Source organism: Oryzias latipes, chromosome 19 (genome assembly GCF_053564925.1).
Source record: "Oryzias latipes strain Hd-rR chromosome 19, Olatipes_Hd-rR_3.1".
Taxonomy (NCBI): Eukaryota; Metazoa; Chordata; class Actinopteri; order Beloniformes; family Adrianichthyidae; genus Oryzias; species Oryzias latipes.
The window spans coordinates 28,893,904-28,916,191 of NC_136255.1; the positions used below are offsets into that span (position 1 = coordinate 28,893,904).

Genomic DNA, 22,288 nt, shown 5'->3' on the forward strand with positions numbered 1-22,288 from the left:
ATGTCAGAACAATGTCAGAGCTGTTTCACAAAACAAAGTCTAGTAAACAGGTCCATGCAGATAGCGAAATTCTGTTTGTTTGACAAATGAACAATATCTGACGACACAAACCATAATTGTCCAGAACTAGATGTTCTACAAAAATTGAGTTTGCATTAAAAAAATCAAGAGTAATCAAGAGGTTGAGGTTTAAGAAACAAATTGAAGAGATGATCTATGTTTAGTAGTCATCATTTAGTTGGTCTTAATTATGACAAAGGTGTCTGAGGTCTTTCCAGGGATCTGCTGAGTCACTCCTCCAGTTTAGGGGTTTCCACCCCAAGTGCTTTGATTACCAAAGGCACCGTTACCTTCACCTTCCAAGCTTTCTCCAGTTCTTCCCTGGCAACTCTGACTGGATTGTGGTCAATGAGAAAATATCTCAAATAATTCTATTAGCATTAGTTTTTAGACCCTTGAATACACCTTGGGTCTTGTCTGGTGTGGTGGATTTGAGCCCTTTTGCTCAGGATCTGCTTCTGTACTGCCAGGTTGATATCCTGTTAGTCCGCCCTTTTTAGCTATTGGTCGGTCTTGTCGATATCAGCCACTTCAATTATGGTCCATTTTTATACCCAATGAAGAGGCTTGTCCTCCTATGAGGATTTGTCCTCCAGCATGGCATCTTCTGCTCTCCATTGCCCATGAGTTGGGGCCTCGAGCTTGATGTATTCATGCATCTTGGATCTTTCATCCTGGATAGTGGCTACTTCGCTCACTAGTCCTCGGCCTCCTTCCTTGCGGCTAGCATACACTCTCAGGGTGCTGGATTTTGGATGGAACCCTCCATGCATGGTGGGGAGCTTTTGTGTTTTAACATCCGTGGTTTGTATCTCTTCCCTTGGCCATCTTATTATTCCTGCAGGGTATCTGATAACTGGCAGTGTATAACTATTTATTTCCTGGGTCTTGTTCTGTCCATTCAGCTGGCTTCTCAGAGGTATAATGGTAGTTACTGGGGCTGTGTTCCCAATTTCTGTTTAAGAGTTTACAGCCTCCTTTCTGAGCTGGTCTTCTGGCTCTCCTGTGGTGTTGCAATTGTGTTGGACCTCTTCAATCTCAATTCAATCAAAACATTGAGCTACTAGTTTCTTGGCAGTTACTCTTGATTGTGGGTTTTGAATCATCCATTCACTACACATCTTCTGCATTTAACTTCTGAAGGTGTTTACTCCAGTAGTAGCATTCCAACAGAGCCTTTTCTCATATCTAGTGCATTTTGATAATTTCGAACAACAAAGCAGACCTCTATTGGCTGAGCGATGACTTAGCCGGCATGACATGTTTCATATGAGTTATGAAGTAGACAGTCGCCTGAAGGGTCTTCCCCAAGGATCCACAGAGTTGGTGACATTCAGCTTTTAAAATTGGCAAACTTGATAATTTCGAACAACAAAGCAGATTTTGGGCATCACATCCACTTTGCCATGACTCCCATGGTTCTCCTCATGCTCTTCGTGGTGGCTAACGTTAGCTTGGTTGTTGAAGTTTTAAGTGTGTTTCATCCAACAGGAGCAAACTAATTTAAATCTTTGCATCTTTTTTGTGAAAAATCTATCAGAAAGAAATCTGAGACTTGGATTCAGATGATGGTAGAAATATAGAATTATTGTTTTGATGGTTTTAAAAAGTTTCTCACAGGTTTTTCAATATTATACCTGTCACTCTTCTCTTCACTCACGCTGTGCAATCATCTGCCTTCACTCATTTCAGTTAGACTATTCCGCTCAAGTATGACTCAGAAAGATGTCAATCTGCCTTATGTGAAGCAGCATGGTGTGTGTTTGTTTAATAATGTGGTTGTGGTCATGTCATTCTAAAAGCTGTTGTTTTTTTTCTTTATTTCTTTTTACTAGTGTCTGTTGTTGGCTTTTCTGAACCAGTGGAACTTTCAGGGAGCCATAGTCAAGTTAAACTTTCCTGTTTGTGTTTTACACTGTGTTTGCTGAAAAACCAATCTGCCCCCGTTTCTTATAAAAAAGGTCACCACATTTTACCTCTCAGACACTTTGTGTAATACTTACTGTGAAGCCATTAACCTTAAAGGACAGCAGCATAAAAGCAGTAGCTCATTGCCTTCCGCCCACTCATTGCCTTCTAATGATCTAGATCAATGGGTTTGAAAATTTTATTTGCTGCTTTTGTGTGCCATGCCCTTCTTTCATGAACACTTTGTCTATTTCCCATAGTCACATGTCTTCCATTTGCCTCATCTGAACCCTAGTAAACCATAAATACATGATCCAGACTATCACCCCTAAAGAGGCCTTTAGAGGTGTTGGGATTTGAAACAGCAGATTGATTGCTCTCTGGCCTTTTTTACACTAAAATAATCAACAACATCCTTCCCACTTGACAGTTGACATCAGAAATCCTCAGAAAGTCACTAATATCTGTTTGGTTGAAACCAGTTCAAAACAACTTGCTTTAACCCTCACCTTTTTCCATTGTGTTTTGATGTGGTGGTAACTCATTAACTCAGAAACCTTATTATGTCTGTATGTCCCAAAAAGGAACACATAAAAATGTAAATGTCAAGAAACAATTCCAAGGTCAAATGGAATGCTATCCTCTGTAGGTGGCTCTGTGGTTACCTGGTGGAAAGGGGGGTTTATGTTGGAGTTGCTTTTGGAAAAAAACATGTTTTTTGTGTTTAGTTCTTGAATGGCAGACCTTTGGACCAACATCAGTAAAAATATTTAGTTCTTAAAAGACTTGCCAAATTCCCTGAAGAGATCTATCTTTGTACAAAATGATCATTTTTATTCAACTCAGTTATTTTGTTTAAAAAGCGTGGAAGCTCATTAGACTCTGCTTGAGCAAAGGTCTCTCTAGGCATTTTATGATTTGCAGAGGTCAGGTTTGATTCCCGCCTTGCCCGCTCATGTGTCAAAGTGTCCTTGGGCAAGTCACTGAACCCCACCTTGCCTTTGGTGGAATGTTGGTGCCAGTGTTCGGCAGCAGAGCCACCATCAATGTATGAATGTGTGAATGGGACTGTGACTGTAAAGCGCTTTGGGCCTTTGAGAAAGGTAGAAGAGCACTATAAAAGTATACGTCATTTACCATGTAGCTTATTTGTTAGGAAACTGAAAATGTAACTTGATATAGTAACTAAGCTGTCCTACATGTATGGAAATAAAACAAGTTAGAAGTGGTTTGAGGAAACTGCTTTGATTTTATGCTAGATTTTTCATACAAATTCATGGACATGTTTTCAGTAACATGTGTAACCTTTAGAATTCTCTAGCGTTTGACATTAAGAAAAAACTTTTTTTTTTAAATATAATTTGTGTTTTCCAAATGCCGTCATAACATCCTGAGACATTTCGGACTTTGTCTGGGATTCTGATGAACATGTCACACAGTTAACACAACATAAATACCAGTTGTAATGCAGTAATGTTGTAATACACGAGTTCTCACCAAGACCAGGAGTCGGGCTCATATCGCCCCAATTTTAAAATCCCTACATTGGCTCCCCATATGCTTCAGGATTGATTTTAAGATACTTTTAACAGTTTTAAATTTCTTATTTATCAGATCTTTTAGTCAAGTATGAACCCTCACAGACCCTGAGATCCTGTGGCACTGGTCTTCTAACCATTCCGACTGTAAAAAGCAAAACTTACGGAGAGGCATCTTTTCAGCCCTATGGCCCTCGTTTATGGAACGATCTGCCAGAGGACCTGAGAGCCACAGAGCATAGTTGCTTTTAAAGCAACAAGTTGATGGAAGTTTATAATATTGCTGTCAGGTGTAAATGTTACTCCAAAAGGGGTGGGGTCTGTCAAGACATACTCAAGTTTTGCAAAAATACCTGTTGGCTCAAAACATCTGCACAACCCTTGCCGAAGCGGTGGCCATGACCCACCCCCCCCCCCCCCCCCCACCCCCAACACCTGCACGGAATTACAGATGGTGAAAATCCCCCCGCCGAGCAATCACGTCCGCCACCCAGTCCAGGGCCAGCAGGATTGCCACAGGGGTGCCCAATGCTAGACAGCAAGGAGGTACAGAGAGTACAAGCTCCAGCCAACCAAAAGAAAAGCACTGACCGGGAGCCCAGTGTCCTCATCCCCGGAGAGCACCCCCAGCTACAGACAAGCAGCCCACCACCACCCAGGAGTTCTGAACATCCCTCAGTCCAACCCCTGGCACGAGGCAGGGCCCCCCTAGGGAGACCGCCCCCCACACTCCAGGCAGCTTGCGGGACGTCCAGGAGAGAGAGCAAGGCAGGGGCTGCCCACCCACACCCAGGATACCCAAGAGAAGTGGGGACCCACAAAGAGTGGTGTAGAAATGGCCCGACCAGGCTCTATTGCAATATTGGAGAAGCCCAGTGCTCAAGGGCAAGGACCAGAACAGGAACCTGCACCACAGGGACTCGAACACCCCCCCAGGCTTAGATATGATCCCCGGCTCATGGTCACCGGGCCCAGGAAGCTAGCACCTAAGGGAAATGGCCACCGTTGCTGAGGGCCTGTTTCCCCGTGCCAGGGATGGGGTAGGGGACAGAAGATCAGAGGTCTCATCTTCCTTGTGTAATGTATGTGTGTGCATGTGTGTGCTTTAAAGTCCTTTTAAAACTCATCATCACAACATAAATAATGTTTTATAAATAGCCAGAGCTTCAGTTGGAGGAGCATCTAGTCCAGAGCTAACCCTAACCCTGAGCTCATTTAGTAAAACAGAACAGCTACAATACACTTTCTATGTTGCAATAAATATTTGGTTGATTTGGGAATAACTTTTATTTTAATTTTATTTCAGTTTTTCTATTTTACCAACTTCAATTTGAGTAACAAACAGGCTTTTGATACAATTGTAAAGCTCCACTTTCCCATCAAGCTGAACTAGAGAGAAGTTGTTGAAAAGGCTAATGGCTGTTTTTCAAAAGTGGTTTTGTCACTTAAACTGTAACTAAAAAAGATTTCCTTTTTAATTGTCTCAATGCAGCTAAACAAGAAGTGATTTTGTGGCCCTTTTCATATTGGTGACTTTTGATCACCAATATTGTCAGAAATTCTCTTCATTGCCATCAGTATTACAGCAAATGCTGATGTCCAAGTCTCCTGAAAATGTTGTTCCTTTAAGGTCTGCCAATTGTTCTCTGTAATCAAATCATATTAATGTACATGTTGGCTACAACCATTATGGTTTTCTTTCTGAAAGTGTTCAGAGATGAAGCTTCGGGTCTCATATTAGGACATGAGAGAAAAGAGAAGACGTCCAAAATAATTCCTTTCTTCTTTCAGTTCTTGAACTCTTTAATTTCTTTAATACCAGTTTATCTTGACTAAAAGCAGATTCTTCGTCCTCACTATAGCTGTTATTTGTTTTTTTAATGTAGTTTCTGTTCCTCTGCAGATTAACAATGAGTTTTCTATTCATTCAAACTCATTGATGTTTCTGCTATACCTTCAGTCGACCCCTTCATCCATCATTTAAGAAAAAGACTTAGAAAAAGACTTACTTAAAAAGTAAGCTACCCATCTAAACTATCAAGAAAATAAACAGGTGAACAACTTTAATAAAGCAATGGGATAACTATAAACAACAGTTTTCAAATCTGTTGGAAAATTTAGATCAGCTCTTATCTACAGAAATGTCAGACACAGTATCTGGTTTTGAAGCATTAAGATAGTAAACTCAATAAAATTAGATCTAAACGAAACATTAAATAATTACTCAAATACTAATAATATTTCCAGGGCTCTCTAGGGAGAAAATCTACAAAGTTGAACTTTGGCTTTAATGTGATTTTTTACAACTACCATTTGAAGAAAATCCAGAAAATGCATGAAAAAACGATTTGCAAAAAAGAAGGGTGTGTTTTCAAATTGATTTCTGTGGCTAAAGCACAGTGGAAGAAATGGTTTTTCCACTGACTGGCACGTACATCTCCACAGTTGTATCACTAAGAATAAAACAACAATTCGGATCAGTGTATGCTGCCTGGACTGAGGAGCGTCATCCACTTTCATGGAAATCAATAACAACCAGCAGGCCAAAGATCAGCATGGATGAAAAAGCAAATTTAGATTAATGAAATTGAAAGGCCTCAGTGGAGGGTGAACCCCTGCCAGCCTTGAGAATTATTACTCCAAAACAGCAAATACATTTTTATAATGTAGTATGATTTGCTCAAATTTATACCTATTATTTTTTAAACACGCAAGATTCAAAGAGTCACTATAAAGACTCTAAGAACCCTAAAATTACAACCAGTCATACACATATTGTAGACAAAGAAAATAAAAGCCAGGTTAAACACATAGACAAAAGCAGATCAACTATAAGCTCTTCTAAACAAAAACATCTTGATCTGACTTTTGAAACACTCAACGGAGTCGATGTGTTGTAATGATAAAGGGAGGTCATTCCAAAGACGAGGAGGTACAGCTTGGAAGGCGAGGTCTCCTCTGGTTTTAAAGTGGGTTTTTGGAATTTGCTATACATTTCGGTTTGAAGACCTCAGGGACTGAGCCAAAGAGTAATGGGTTCATAGGTCAGCAAAAGATTTACTTTATGCACAAATTATGCCAACTATTGTAAAGTTTAGGTATTAAGCGGTAAGGCTGGTATAAAACTGACCATTTCTATAAATCAACCATAGTTTCAGTTATTTTTAAAAAGGTTTCTTTTAAAGCCACTCAATCTCCGGGGAAAAACTACTTTTCTGTTTAGTTTTTACTGTATTTCACAATTGATAATGCGAGTCCCACCTTTGATCAACTTCAATCATTGTTTTTCACGAACAAAAGAGAAAGATGATTTTAAAATAACAATAGAAAACTTCTGTCAAAAATAAATAGAATTTTAAAGATATTAGTCATTTATCTTGATGGTGTTGTCTAGAAGTTGACCTCTGGCATCTGGTCTGTTTTCATCACTCATGCTTCATCAGTCTGAATCGGAATTGATTTGGAATGTTTTCAAATCATGAGCATGTGAAAGTGAACAGATTTGTCGTATTCGACTCTTTTCAACAGGATTTCAAAACTCCTGTTTATTGAGTTACAATTTTAATTGTAACTCTTGATCTCACTAGATCTGTGCACATCATAACAGCAAACAATTTTTACAGAATCCCAAAAACATTTGAGACATTTTACCTCATTTTCTTGCACTGGTGTTGCTAATATTTTAATACGTGGAAAAATGTTGGACACTGATTTTCTTGCACAAGAGGACAGAAAATGGAAATCAGATTTCATAGAATAAGTGTGTGGTCTCGTTCGTCTGGACCAGGCCAGTCCCCAGTCCCCTCAGGGGATCACTAATATAAATAACTGTTGATCAGAGGAAAATAAACTGATCTGTTCTTGGCTGCAGAACACAATAATGCTTAGCTGGAGTCTTCCTTTCTCAGCCCATTATCTGACTTCTTCAGGTCTCTCAACTTTCTCTCATATCCCAATGAAAGGAAATCATCGTGACTCACTTACAGCACATTACCCCACTACATAATTTTTTCCTAAAGAATTAATTGGCTCCTGGAACCGTCCGTCTGCTCTCCACTGCCTCTGTTGTGTGCCTACTACATCACTTTTTGACCACCTCCCTGCCTATTTTTGCAGAAGCGCAACGAAAGCCGTACTACTCTGATTACTCCCCCACCCGCCTACTCATTCACAAAATGTGCAACAGCCACTACCTGGACCTGGCCATTACCATCGTAATAGGGCTCAATGTCATCACCATGTCCATGGAGCACTACAAACAGCCTCAGGTGAGACAAGGTTTCATATGACAGCACCCATTAAACCCTTCAGGTTGTATCTCTCTGTGTTGTTCTTTCAAATAGAGCTAATTTGATGATTTAAAATGATATTAATTAAAGCCAGATCAATAGATCAGGCAACCTCTGGGCAGGTATGGGATATGCAGCAGAACATAGATCCAACCTCAGCACTAGATCGACCTCTGAGTGGGTCAAGTGAGGACTTTTTCCATAGACTTGAGAAAGTGCAGGAACAAACTGTAATAGATAAACTAAAGGTAGACATGTTTTAAGATGTATGTGACTTCAGGTGTAAAGAATCCTTATAGATATAACATCAAAAGTGAATGGGGGATTCTTTTTTTTAATTGTCAAACTAAAGTAAAGTTTAGTTCTCAATAACATTGTTCTGAATAGTTGTCTTTCCCTTTGATGAAATTGAAGTAAAATCCTGTTGAGGAGCAAAATTCTGTGGGAAAATCAAATCAAGCAGAGCTGGTTTCTGTCTGAGCCTAAACGTTTCTCTGACATGTTAGTCAAACTTTTCTGAATATTTCTTTCAGGAGTTGGAAGACGCCCTGAAGATCTGTAACTACATCTTCACGCTCATTTTTGTGCTGGAGACTGTCTTCAAGCTGGTGGCCTTTGGCTTTCGTCGTTTCTTCAAAAACAAGTCAGTTTTTGGTCTTTGCACTCAGTGACAAAAATGATAAACTAGAAAAAACAGTTTTAGTCATTTAAGACAAACCGCTTCAAGTTTTCTCTTTTACCTCTGAATCATGTGGAAAATATGAGGCAGCATGGAAGGAGCTTTATTCAAGTTGTGTTCTCATTAAACTCCAATAAAAGCTGCCTTAGATGTTTTTATAGCTCTGAAATCCTGGCTTGATTCCTAAAACCACTGACTAATGCACCAACACAATTCGACCTGCATTAACTAAAATACATAAAAAGACACAACAGTGGAGACCTCATGTTTTGGAGCAGTACTTGATGGACAGTTTGAATCCAGCTACCTTCACCACAATAAACTATATTCTGTTTGGAAGTTGAGACATTTGATATTAGCTTTGATTCCTCCGCCATACACCACTCGTGCACACATACAATTCAGCCAAGATACTGTGGAAAATGTTTAATTTTAATATAATTTCCCATGTCGATTTTTTTTCTTTTCTGACCACCATGGTCCTCTTTTTTCACATATTTGATTCCCAAACATTCAGATTGTATATTGTTGGAAAAGAGAATGTTGTTTTAACTGAAGGATGTCCAAGATTGTCATTTTAACATTCATTTTAGCTCACAAATAGTCAGGGTTTCTCCTTGAATGTACCAAGACCTTTTCTAATGAATTATATTTGAACTTAATGAAATCTTCTGGGCCTTCCTGTGCCTTAACACAGATTTTTTCAAAACAAATCACCATTCCCTCATTCCAACTGACTGCTTTATCAAATACAGCCGGCCTGCTACCCAATCTCTGAGTCTAAATTCATTTATAAGCTGTTGATGAACAGGATGAAACATAACAACAAAGTTTTAAAGAAGAGCAGCTGAGCAAGGGAAACAGATAGACAAAATACACAGTCATTCCTGGCCTGCACAGCCCTCACTCATCTGGAAGCAGCATACACGTACACCAGAATAGCTCTGCTTTTAACACAGTCATTCTGAAGAAACTCTTGCAAACGTAGCAACAGAATCCAGGACTTCCTTTGCATTGCATATGGATGACCCCTTCAGGGAGAAGGATTAACAGCCTGAAGGAGAAAGAGCATGTCACATCATCTTCAATGACCTTTAACATTGGTACCCTACAGAGTTGGTTCCTACCCCCCACCCACCCCTGTTTTAAACTACAACTCTGAAGCCATACACTCCTCAATAATCTGGATGTGAACACCTCTGAAATCAAGGACTTCCGAAATTCCAGTCACCCAGACGGACCTCGGGGTGGAGCTGCTGCTCCTCCACATCTAAAGACGGCAGCCTGGGGGTCTCGGGTATCTGGTTCAGATATATCGAAAATGTATCCATTAAATTGTCGTGATCCTGCCTCCCGTCTCCACCTGAGAGGAGCTGACAGGTAAGCAGTAAGTTGTCTGCAGCCAGAGACCCTCCAGTCTCCTGTTTGTGATTTCTAGTCCTCGTCTGTTTCCCAGCTTTGAATATCTTTGTTTCATGCTCTGGACAGCAGAGTTTGCCTGTCCCTTTCTTGTGCCACTGGTGGACTTTTAAACCATTTCCAGTTTTCTGCAGATTCATCTATTTCTTATTAGATTGAGAGATTCCAGTTTCCCCAATTTTTTTTTTTTTTTTTTCTAACTTGTCCTGTCCAACAGCTGGGCAGACAGATGAGAGCTGAGGGCCTCTTGTGTTGGACAGATTTTACTTTAACAAGAGGGGTTATTAATCTTCAGACAAACCAAAGGTATGTCTGGATAAACCTCTTTTGTAATTGAGGCCAAACTTTATTAATTTCAATCATGTCTGAAAATCTTTGGTGTTGGACCGGACGGAAAAGGAAAGAGGGGAAGAAGAGAGAGGGACGATAGAGAGAGGGGGGGGGTAGGGGGTGATAATAGGAGGGGAAGGGGGGATAAGACCATGAAGCAGCATAAAGCAACAAGTTTACTGGTTGTTAATCATTATGGTAAGGTTCAAATGTAGTACAATAAGGGCGGAGCCTGTCCACACACACACTCAAATGTTATAAACACACCTGCTAGCTGCAAAAAAATGTCCACCTGTCGATATGTATACAAAACAGATAGTGTTCACACGCATACTTATGCCTTAAAACAAACTAGTGTGAAATATTTCAGTCATTCAGTCATGCAAACTGTTAGTGCAAAGGTGAGCTAACACCTGTGCTCAGGTGAGTGTTTATGTTCTTCTAAAATGGATGGTGGAACGTGGAAAGAAGGAGGGAGAGTGCCCAGCCATCCCCACCCCAAGACCCCCACCGCAGCAGCAGCGGCAGCCGGAATCCCCCCAACGCCACACGGGAACCGGCAGGGAACAACCGCCGCCCGGGCGATCAAGCCCGCCACCCAGGCCAGGGCCAGCAGGACCGCCGCAAGGCCCCCAGAGCCAGAGAGCAGGGAGGCACGGAGGGAGAGAGAGCGCCGCCCCAGCCCAACCTGGAGAGCAGCCCCCCCGCCGCGCCGGGAGAACCCAACGCAGGGCCCCACCGGAGAAGGACGCCCACAGCCCCAGACGAGCACCCCACCACCACCCAGGAGTTCCGGGCACCCCCCCGCCCCAACCCCAGGTACGAGCCAGGACCCCCCAAGGGAGACCCGCTCCGCACTCCAGGCAGCCATCCGCCCGGCCCACGGTTGGTCCAGGGAGGAGCGAGGCAGGGGCCCGCCGCCCCCGCCCAAGAGGGGGGAACCCCGGGAAAAAAAGAGGGCCCACATGGGGTGTTGTAAATATGGCCCGACCAGGCTCGGGCCACAGTTGGAAATTTGGCGGGGCCCAGCGCTCAGGAGCAAGGACCAGAACCCACCCCCCAGGGACACGAACACTCCCGGCTCAGATGTAATGTGAACCCAGCCCGCCGCGCGGAGAGAGCACCGCCGGGCCCAGGAAGCCGGCACCCCGGGGACACGGCCGTCGTCGCAAAGGGGCCCGTACCCCCCACCAGGGAAGAGGCAGGGGACAGATGGTCCTAGGTCCCACCTTCCTTGCAAAATGTGTGTGCGTGTATGTGTGTTTGAGAGGGTGTGTGTGTGCATGTGTGTGTGTTTATGTTGGGATGTATATATTGAGGGGGGAGGGGTGTGTGTGCTAAGGGGGGTGCAGTTGAAATTAGCGGGTAGGGCACTAAGGGGACATCTCCTGATTACTCACCCTCACCCACCAAGGGACCCTAAATGTCTAAGGTGTGGTTAAAATTGGCGGGTAGGGTGCTAGGAGGACATCCGCTGCTTGCTGGCAGTGATGTCCAAGCACCCCCCCTACCAAGGGCCCTACATGTCTAAGGTGCAAATAAAACCGAAAGAGGGGGGGCCCACTCCATACGTCAACCATAGGAGGGGGGCCACTGCCTAGTAAACCCCCCCCCCCAAGGCTCATCGCAGGCTAAGCCCCCCACCCCCTCACCCTATTATGAGGTTATATGAGGAAGGGGGTAAGTTGGGGACAGCTGGTAGACTGTCCCCCGGTGGTCAAACAGCTGTCCCCCCCCCCCCCAGCAAGGGGGCCAGGCCCACCCAGCCCAGGGGCCCCACCCCCGGAGGCGCCGACACCCCAGGCCCAGCACCACCCCCCCCACACAGAGAGAGAGGAGCCAGAAAGCGTTGCCCCCCCCCCCCCCCCCGGAGCAAGCCCAGGCCCCCACCCCAAGACGCCGGCCCTAGAAGAGCTCTGGTCAGGCCTCGACGGGACCGAGGCAGCCGACCGGCTGGGGAAACCGCCGATGGCCTCAGCGGAGACCCCGACCCGTCAACCCGCCCTGCCCCGTACCAATAGTGCCCCCCCCCTCCCCCAGAATGCCCCCCCCACAAGGCAGGGCCGACAAGACCCCCCCCCACCCCCCCCCAGACCCCGCAGCCAAAGCGGATGACACCCAGAGCGACCGGGGGCCCCAAGAGGGTTGTCCCGTCCCGCCCCAGAGCCAGGGAAGGGCCGATCCCAGCCCCAGGTGTAGGTGGGAAGCCCATCCAGCGCCGCTGGGCCCCCCCCCGAGCAGCGCCCCCCGCCAACCCCCCCCAGCACAGGCAAAGGGACCACCCCCCCAAGCCAAGCCAGACCACCACCCCACCCCCCCACCACGCACCCCCACACCCAAGCCCAGAGGACCACGCAGCGCCCCAGCCCACCCCACCCAGGCGCCGAACCCGATCCCCCGACCAACGGAGCCCCCACCACCCCCCGCCAGGCACCGGAGGCCCCGACCCCCACCCCAGCCCACGGCAGAAGGGCAAGGAGCAGCGACGACCAGGCCCCCCCACCCCCTAAATCACGGAGTTAGCCATGGGAGACCAGAGAGACTGAATTCTTTCAAAGTTACTTGAACCTTGGGCTGACATTTTTTCCAAGCTGATATGATCAAGCAGCAGATTTCTGTGTTGACTTATATTTATATTTTTCTTGCTTTTCCAATTTATTAAAATAGTTTTTTTAGCAATGCAAAGAGTTATGAAAATGATAGAGCCTAATCCTCCTTCTACATCGATGGCACTCATGTCACCAAGCACACAAAGTGACGGTGAAGCTGTGATTGAAACCTTAAGCCAGACTGATAGATCGGCACATACCTGCTGCCAGAGAGCCTGGACAGGCGTGCAGAACCACAGTGCATGCATGTAATTGTCGGGTAGATTACTGTCACAGTGCTGACAAATGTCTGAGTTACTGAGACCCATCTTGAACATCCTCTGTCCAGTGTAGTAAATTCTGTGAAGAGTTTTGAAATGGATTAGCTGCAGATTTGGACTTTTTGTCAGTTTAAAGGTGTTTAGACAAAGTTCTGACCAAAAGCTTTCATCTGTGCTGATGCTCAAATCCGCATCCCATTTTGTTGTCGGAAGTGAAATATTATTATCTAAATTACATAAAAGTTTGTATATTTTGGAGAGAGTTTTATTCATTGTGAAATTGATCAGAGTGGTAACTACATCTGGTAGCTTTAAATCGTTGTCTCTGTATTTAAACTTTTTAGTAATGATTGATTTAAGTTGCTGATATTCCAAGAAGTTATTTATTCCATGTTTGTCTTGAAGTTCCTGGGGAGTTATGAATCTTCTATCAATAATTATGTGCTCTAGTTGTTTTATGCCCCCTGCTTGCCAAGCTGGGAAGTGGATAATCTTTTTGTTTATGAGGATGTCTGGGTTGTTCCAGATGGGTGTCATTTTGCACGGTTGAATTGATGATTTTGATATTTTGAGAAATTCCCACCAGGCTGTTAAAGTGGCATTTATATTAGTACTTTTGAAACAATCCTGTCTTTTAACTATTTGGCTGATAAATGGAAGATCTGACAGGTTGATCTTTCCACATAACGCCTGTTCCAAGTCTAACCATGAGTTGGTTTCTGGATTATTTTTTAACCATTTTAAGATGTATTGTAATCTATTTGCAAGAAAGTAATTGTGGAAGTTTGGTAATTCTAATCCTCCACAGCTTTTTGCAGATTTTAAAGTTTTTAGACTAATTCTTGCAGGTTTATTGTTCCATAGAAAGCTTGATATGGATGAGTCTAATGTTTTGAACCATTTTAATGGCGGTTGTGTGGGAATCATTGAGAAGAGATAATTAACTTTGGGTAAGATTTTCATTTTTACCGTGGCTACCTTGCCCATAAGGGACAAAGGCAGGTTGGTCCAGCGTGTTAGATCGTCCTGTATGCTTTTCAGTAATGGGGTGTGGTTTAGCTGCACCAGTTCTGATATTTTGGGGGAAAAATTGATACCTAGATATTTGATATTTCCTGATTTAACTGGTATTGTGAGTCTTTGCTCCGCATTACTGTTCAGTGGTAATAAAACAGATTTATTCCAATTAATGGAATAGTCTGATATGGAGGAGAATTCATTTATGATTGTTGCTGTTTCATTTACAGAATGTAAATTACTTAAAGACAGTAATATGTCATCTGCATAGAGACTAATTTTATGATGGCTGTGTTTGGTTTTTATTCCTATAATGCTCTCATTCTGTCTTATTGCTGCAGCTAGAGGCTCAATAAATATAGCAAAAAGAGAGGGGGAGAGTGGGCAACCCTGTCTGGTTCCTCTTCCAAGAAAAAACCTGTTGGAAGTCTGTTTATTAGTTCTAACTGATGCATTGGGGTTGTGGTATAATATTTTGATCCAATTGATGAATGATTCTCCAAACCCAAACTTATGGAGGGCAGCGATGAGAAACGTCTAATTTACTCTATCAAAGGCTTTTTCAGCATCCAGTGATAGTATAGTCATTTCCTGGTTTTTGATGGTGGCAAAGTCTATTATGTTAACGAGTCTGCGGACATTGTCATCCGAGTGTCTGCCTTTGATGAATCCAGTTTGATCAAAGTCAATTATGTGAGGAGTGACTTTTTCTATTCTCTGTGCTAGTGCTTTGCAGATAATTTTTACATCTGCATTAATTAAAGAAATGGGGCGATAGCTTGAAGGACTCGTGGGGTCTTTGTCTGGTTTTAGAAGAAGGATAATGTTGGCAGAGTTCATGTTAGGTGGTAGAGATTGGCTTTCATTGATAAATTTTACCGTTTTATAAAACGTTGGTGCCAGTTGTTCCCAGAATTCCTTATAAAACTCTGCAGGAAAGCCGTCAGGCCCTGGTGCTTTACTGTTAGGCATAAGTAACAGAGCTTCATGAAGCTCAGACAACGAGAGCGGAGAGTCTAAATTTGTGATTTGATCTTCGTTTAACTTGGGCAGGTTTATATTGTTAAGAAATGAGTTGATGCTTTGTTCCCAAATTTTGACTATGCCTCACGTCCTGCTTGGAAATACCTGCTCTTATCATCTTCCGATCACTACTTGCCGCTCCCAACCGGAAGTGCCTACCCATCCTCCCTTTGTGCGTGATGCCCTCTTCTGCAATAAGGATGCATAGTACCAAATCCATCAAACTCAAAGATTTATTAACAAACCTTTTTTTTTGTGAACTGGGCTGTATGCTTTTAGGTATCAATTTCTCTCAACCTGACATAAATGTGTGGAAGGAAAACAAAACAGCATCCTGCAATGATGATTGCCATCATCGGTACTGGTTTCTAAAGAACTTGACCAGCAACAACAGCGGAAAAAGTAATGATGGTTGGCAGTCAGTTTGCATACCATACAAACAGATCCATTAACATGATCAATCTGACAATCTCCCAGAGCTATTCTGGTGTACATGCACAATGCCTCCAGATGAGTGAGAGCTTTGCAGGCCAGGAAGGACTGTGTATTTTTGTTGATCTGTTTGCAAACGGTGGTGACCCTTTTGGCAAGAAATAGGAAATCCAGCAATCACAATAATCATTAGTGTGAAGACATTAGCCATTAGTTTTCTCCACTAACCAAACTATTTGTCGAAAATCCCTGACAGTGAATTTTCGGGACCTGAATGTTCTGCAGGTAAAAGGTTTCATTAGAAAAATAAAAAATGTAAAAGACAAAAGCTTATTATCAGAAATCAAGATAAACTTTCAAGTTCAGTAAATGATATTTAATCTTTGGCCAACTAAGAATTGTATATTGGCAGAGCAGTTTAGAAAACCTATTTCAAGGCTTTTATTCAAATTTAAACACTGAAAAAGAAGCTACGGGTTTCTAATGGGGCTGAACAATTGTGTAGAGGTTAGAACTCTCACCTCACAGTAAGGCTGTGTTTTGAATCCCAGCCGGGACCTTTTTGTGTGTTGTTTGCTACAACTCTGGCTTCTCTTACACGGTCCTAAAGCATTCTACGTAGATGTATCAATGACGAGATTGTCCCTGGGTGGGGATGTGATGGGTGGGGATGTGATGTGATTGTATGTCTCTATGTTGCCCTGCCATGAACTGGATGCACCTCACCTTTTCCAACAATAGTTGGTATAGGCTCCAGCAACCCTGTGACCCCAAATGAGATTAAAGGGTTTCTAAATCTGATAGATGGATGGAATTTCCTGATTGATTCTAGAGGCAGGAGGTTTTTGGTCATATATTATTTTTTAATAACATACATCTGTGTGTAGGTGGAACCAGCTGGATCTAGCCATCGTGCTGCTCTCCATCATGGGCATTACTCTGGAGGAAATTGAAGTCAATGCTTCATTGCCCATCAACCCCACCATTATCCGCATCATGAGAGTACTGAGGATTGCAAGAGGTACAAGCTTCCTGCTACCAGCAGATTCTACCATCCCATCACTTTAGTCAGTGTTTCTCATTAGAAAAGAATGCAATGCTGATAAAAAGCAGCTTTTCTGGGAATTAACTTCCTGCAAAGTTCAGACTGAAAGACCGCCATAGACAGAAGTTAAACTCCAGAAACTTGGAACCATTCATGGACAGACAGGATAAATGAAGGCATCTAACCTAGAAATCAACTACAGAGACAGAAGGCAGTCATAAACAGGACTAATTGATGCCAAAGTGAGTAAACAGTGTCAGATATTCAACCCCAAACGACCTTCCCCAGTCCTTCACCTGATACACCAAAGTTTTTTTTTAAATATTAGTTCATTATTTACAAAGTAACCGCCTCTCTTAGCGTGCTCCACCCTCCATATGAAATCAATAGATCCACGTGACTCGCGGGACGTCGAAGTTCTGTTATAAGTACAATAGCCGTTCGGCCTACAACTACCGTTCGGAGCCCTTCGAGTAGTGCTGATGTCACATTATGTGATTGGCTGTCTGTTGATCCCATGACATATGAGATAGTGATTGGTCTGGACAAATTATGATACTACCATAGAAGAAGAAACTATGAAGTCTGTTATAAACAAACAGATCTCCGACACAGAGCGAGATTATCCTCTAAACGTGTTTTTATTATTGTTATGATTATTATTAAGTGCTTTTGCAGCAGAACGGACTACGGTCAGAACCCTTCTCTGGACTGCACATTATAACAAAGGATCTTCCCTGCCTGCAAACACAAAGCTACGAGACTCCAGCTGCTCTGCTCAGAGACACTGTTCACTTGACTTGTGTGGAGCAGCAGGTTCATTCACAGATCTTTTTACAAAGTGGGTTGTGTCAAAATCTCTCTATAAACATTACAAAGAATAGTGTCAGACACAACTTAAGAGGGAAAAGAACTTTATATTACAAAAGGAAACGTGAAATGAAAATATGTAGAGCCCGAACAGATCTGGACGCTATGTAGTTTGTCCAAGTGGGGCTACCGTAGTGTGACGTTATCCTCAGTCGAAAGGACCCCGAACTGTAGTTGTAGGCCGAACGGTTATTGTACCTTACCGTCCGTAAGATGAACGTACGCTGCTTACCTGCTCTGTCCACCGTTGATGGGGTTTTCAGTCATTCCATGCATGTGGAGGTCTCACCCGATTGCAGAAATAAATCCCAGAATATTCCACCGACGCGGTTGGACTCCGACGTCACGATAATCCACTGAATGTACGTTTCCTGCAGCTGTCAACTCCCATGTCTCTCCCTTCAGCCCCCTTTTCCTCGTGTTAATCAGTTTTTCACCTGGGCCACAGGAAGTCCCGAGGTAGCCATATTTGTAGTCCAGAGTTTCTTGACAATGTAGTTAAGGTATCCTGCTATTCATTCAATGTAAACTCCAAAGAAATGAACATATAGACAGGACCATATTAACCAGGGGTAAGAAAGGGAAGTCAATACTGATTTTTCTCTTTTCTTTTCAGTAAAAAAACAATCCCAAATATAAATTTACATATGTGGCAATGCTACACCTGATTCGCCTCGGTTTGATCAAAGAAATACTCAGAAATGCAGGTTTTGACTTAGATTATTTTATGTGTCCCCTATTATCAGAAAAATGCTACAAGAACATGTTAAAAACACACAAAAACATCTTCATTGAAATGGGTCTTTAAAGTCTGGCAGCAGAACAATGGAATTGAATCCTCAGTCTGAGCTATTTCTAATACCTCTACTCAAAGAAGGGCAGGCTCTCAGTATTGCTGTTTGGTTCATTTGCTGAGACCACAGTAAGGCACCCGTCCCCACCTATAGGTGCAGGGATGCAACCCTCTTTTTTTTTACAGGGGTGAACATCATGACGAACATGGCGAATGAGCTGGGTCCATGAGCAAAGTGTTAGTCTGTTGCCTCTCGCCATGGGCAACTGTACTATGGGGAAAATTCAAAAGTCAAACCTCTTTCAAAGAGATGGGGTTCAGAGCTTAAACAGTGTGTGGAGGCAGGCCCAACTATCTCTAGACTGTACTATTGGGCATTGGGCTCTTTCCTGCATGCCAAATCTCCATGCAGGTTTGCAGGCATCTGATCAATGCAGCTGTAGAATCATCAATAGTCGATTATTTTCCTACACGACTAGTGGTAAGTGCCTTCCTATATGCTGCAGTGTGTGGGTGCAGTATCTGTATGAAGAAGATCTCCCAGCTGAATAAGATTGTCCAAAAGGCTCTGTGGTTAGACTGGAGTTGGTCCCCATAGAGGGGAGACAAGGACTGTGGCTAATTAAGGGTTATTCTGAACTTTACACCCCTGCACAAAGCCTTCACTGGGAGGAGCAGGATGTTCAGCAGCAGACTACTGACTCCACAAACAGACTGAGGAAGTTTTTGTCCCTCATGGTATTTGACAGTAACTGTTAACTGAGAATAAAAAAACTCATTGAATATTAATTTTTGAATGTATTTTGATTTATTATTTCATTGTATTCCCACTTCATTTCTCCGATGTGCAAGTGTGGTTGAATGCAAGCAGCTATTGTGTCATCTTGTCTTATCATTTTTGAACAATTTTTAAATAAAAATCCTTAAATCTGATCAAAGTCTCATTCTTTATATCTGTCTCGACAGTGCTGAAACTCCTGAAGATGGCAGTTGGAATGCGAGCTTTGCTGGACACTGTTATGCAAGCTTTGCCTCAGGTACAAACAGTTCTGATAAAAGTCCTCTACTGACACAAGAGAACTCCCTGTATTTCCCTACATCTACTTTGTATTTGTCTGCATAATTGAAACCTAAAGCATTTCACTTAGTTCTATATTCATATATATACATGATATTTTTCTATGAATGTGCTTGCCAATGTATTAATGTCATGAGGCCCGCTGGAGAGACTTGAGATGAGATGAGCATGAAGTTTTGTTTTTGACAGTGTGGGGGGTTATGCTGTTGGTAGATTAGGGTAAGTTCAAAAGTGTCTGAATATGTGTGAAATAAGAAAAGACAATGTTTCCCTCAGCAGGCCTTGATGGCAGATCTGTTATTCCAACTCAGACAGACCCGTGTCTAATAGTGCTAACTGGCCAGATTCTGCTAACGCTTGTCAGAAGTGTTAGAAATAACAAACGCTAACACAGGAGATGATTTTGCTAAGCAATAGCTACAAGGACAGAAAAATTGTAAACCTACATCAGTATCAGAACTATAACTGACCACTTGTCTATTTTATTAATTAACTGCTTACAACTATGCATGTCTTTGAACATTAAGTCCCCAGTTTCTTAAAAAAAGCTCATACAGTTTAGGAATAATCAGTTACTTTTGAGTTGAAATCTTTCAAAATGAATCTTAAGTAAACATGGTAGATATTTTTTGTGATAAATGATACACTGGTCATGTTAGTAATTTAACAACTTTTACATAATGATAAAATTGACTAAAAATCACTTTGGAGATCTCTAAAATTGGCAGTCACCAGCCCTAAAATCTTTGTAGAAACCTTAGTCACACTTGTAGGAGGGTTAACCATAGGGGTTGAAAAATAGAAACCCCTGTGTACTGAGCCCTTACGTGTTGTAAAAGCAGCATGCCTGTAGTAAAAAATTAAACATTTTCACATTTATAGAGCGGTCTATGACCTTGATATTATCTGTGGGTCACCTGTGTGCTCCGTACAAGTTTGACCATTTTTCAGAAACAGACAGTCCATGAGGACAGTCGTGCCGAGGGCTTTAGTCGTTCGCAGCTGTCTTTTTTTAAATTCTGAATCATTTGTATTTTATCCAGTGTTTCTGTTAAAGAAATACATTTAAACGATATGACAGTTTAGGAAGCTTTGGGTGTAAAATAAATGTCACAAGTCTTACGTCTACATTTAGACTCTTAGTAGAACTCTTAAGACCATCTAACTATGACTGTAAAGACATTGAAAATCTTTGATTTGGGTTAAATTATTTACAATTATCTTGGTTGATTTTGTCTAAAACTCTAAATGGACTTTATAGATTTGATGCAAACCCAAACATCTGCTTCTGGTGTCTTTTCAGGTGGGAAATCTGGGCCTTCTCTTCATGCTCCTCTTCTTTATTTATGCAGCACTAGGAGTGGAACTGTTTGGTGATTTGAGTAAGGATCATTTGAGCAAAATTCCCCTGAGACTCTTCCAAACTTTTTTTTAAGGCTTTCACTACCTGATGGAAAATGCCTTCTAGAAACCTTTGTTTAAACATTGGAATTGGTTCATTTTAAGCAATCCAAGCAAAAACACTAAAGACATTCAAAAAAGATAAATATCTATACACAGATAAATCAGACATTAAATATGCTAATAGCATATTTCATCTTCCAGAGACAAACAAGAGTCACAGTAACTTTTATTTCACTTCTAAGTCTTGAATTCTTCAGTATATATGTACTTTTTCCTTAACACACCCCGTCACTTGTTATTTACCTCCTTTTGCTCCTTGTCTCTCCAGTTTGCGATGAGCTCCATCAGTGTGAAGGCCTGGGGCGCTATGCTACATTCAGAAACTTTGGGATGGCATTTCTTCTCCTTTTCAGAGTTTCCACTGGCGACAACTGGAATGGCATTATGAAGGTGAGATGTTTGTATAAGCAATGGACTAACATTATTTTGGATTCTTACTTTGCTGATTCAGAAGTTGAGATATTCTGATTGAACACACCTGATCCAGGTAACTATGGACAGTACTACTGTGAGAGCTGGAAAGTAAGTTGTGATAGAGCTCAAGGATCAGATTTGGGTAGCCCAGGAGCCTGATAAAAAAAATTATTTTGTGTGGATTTTTGGATAGAATAGGATATACACTAAAACCGTGCAAATGCAGGAAAATGTTCCAGCTTGTAGGTGTGCAGAGAATTTTTTTAAGCAGTCATTTCTAAATAAACTCCAAAGCGCAGTCAGCTTTAACAATATGCAGGTTGTATTTTCCCCTGAGCTCCACTGATTTTATCCAAAGTACATGTGGACTAAAGATAAATGTATATGCAATGTTCATATGTTGTTTTAGTCCAGTGCTTCTCAATTATTCTCTCCCACCCCCCACCTATGACAAAAATTACCCTTTCGTGCACCCTCCAACAAGTTTCTGCTGCAACTATCTTCAGTATCATTAGTCAAGTTGTTCAAGGTAAAAAAGTATCTCATTGTATCCTGTAACGTCATTAACAAGTTTTTAGAATATAAAAGCAAAAAATAAATAAAAGAATAGACAGATTTGCCTGTATTTTTAACAAATAAATTGTAATCTCTACATAAACTCTGACATTTCTTGGCTGTCTAATTGAACCACTTGATACTGAAAAACAAAAAGAAATTAAATCAATATTAAAAATTGAAATTGCATTAAATTTTGCAAATTTGGCATTACGATTTGGCAGCAGAGACTGTTTTAGACTGATGAAGGTGGCCGACAGTCTGCCAGCACAGGAACTCCCTTTTGTGCAGACAGTACAGATAAAAACCTCTCAAAAAACAAGTCGCAACATTTTGGCCTGTAAGAGGATGCCTGTAAGTTAAGATCTGAGCTCAAAGAAAAGAACCAGCTGATCAAAAATATGATGTCAGTGGCACTTTTTCACTCCAAATATATCTCACACCAACAACTACCTGCTCTTGGACACCTGCCAAATCTGCCACCTTTTGCAACAGTCCCGGGGTT

The 22,288-nt window shown here is 42.1% G+C and overlaps 1 protein-coding gene across 16 annotated transcripts in view; it reads left to right on the plus strand.

The window, feature by feature from the left end:
* cacna1g (calcium channel, voltage-dependent, T type, alpha 1G subunit) overlaps positions 1-22,288 on the plus strand; it is a 207,199-nt gene that overhangs the window by 174,371 nt on the left and 10,540 nt on the right. For all 16 annotated transcript variants that reach the window (XM_078938047.1, XM_078938056.1, XM_078938048.1 and 13 more), the window contains 6 exons: positions 7,623-7,774; positions 8,329-8,438; positions 16,452-16,585; positions 19,239-19,309; positions 20,654-20,732; positions 21,083-21,204. In XM_078938047.1, the coding sequence (XP_078794173.1) occupies positions 7,623-7,774; positions 8,329-8,438; positions 16,452-16,585; positions 19,239-19,309; positions 20,654-20,732; positions 21,083-21,204 (668 nt within the window). The remainder of the gene's footprint in view (positions 1-7,622; positions 7,775-8,328; positions 8,439-16,451; positions 16,586-19,238; positions 19,310-20,653; positions 20,733-21,082; positions 21,205-22,288) is intronic.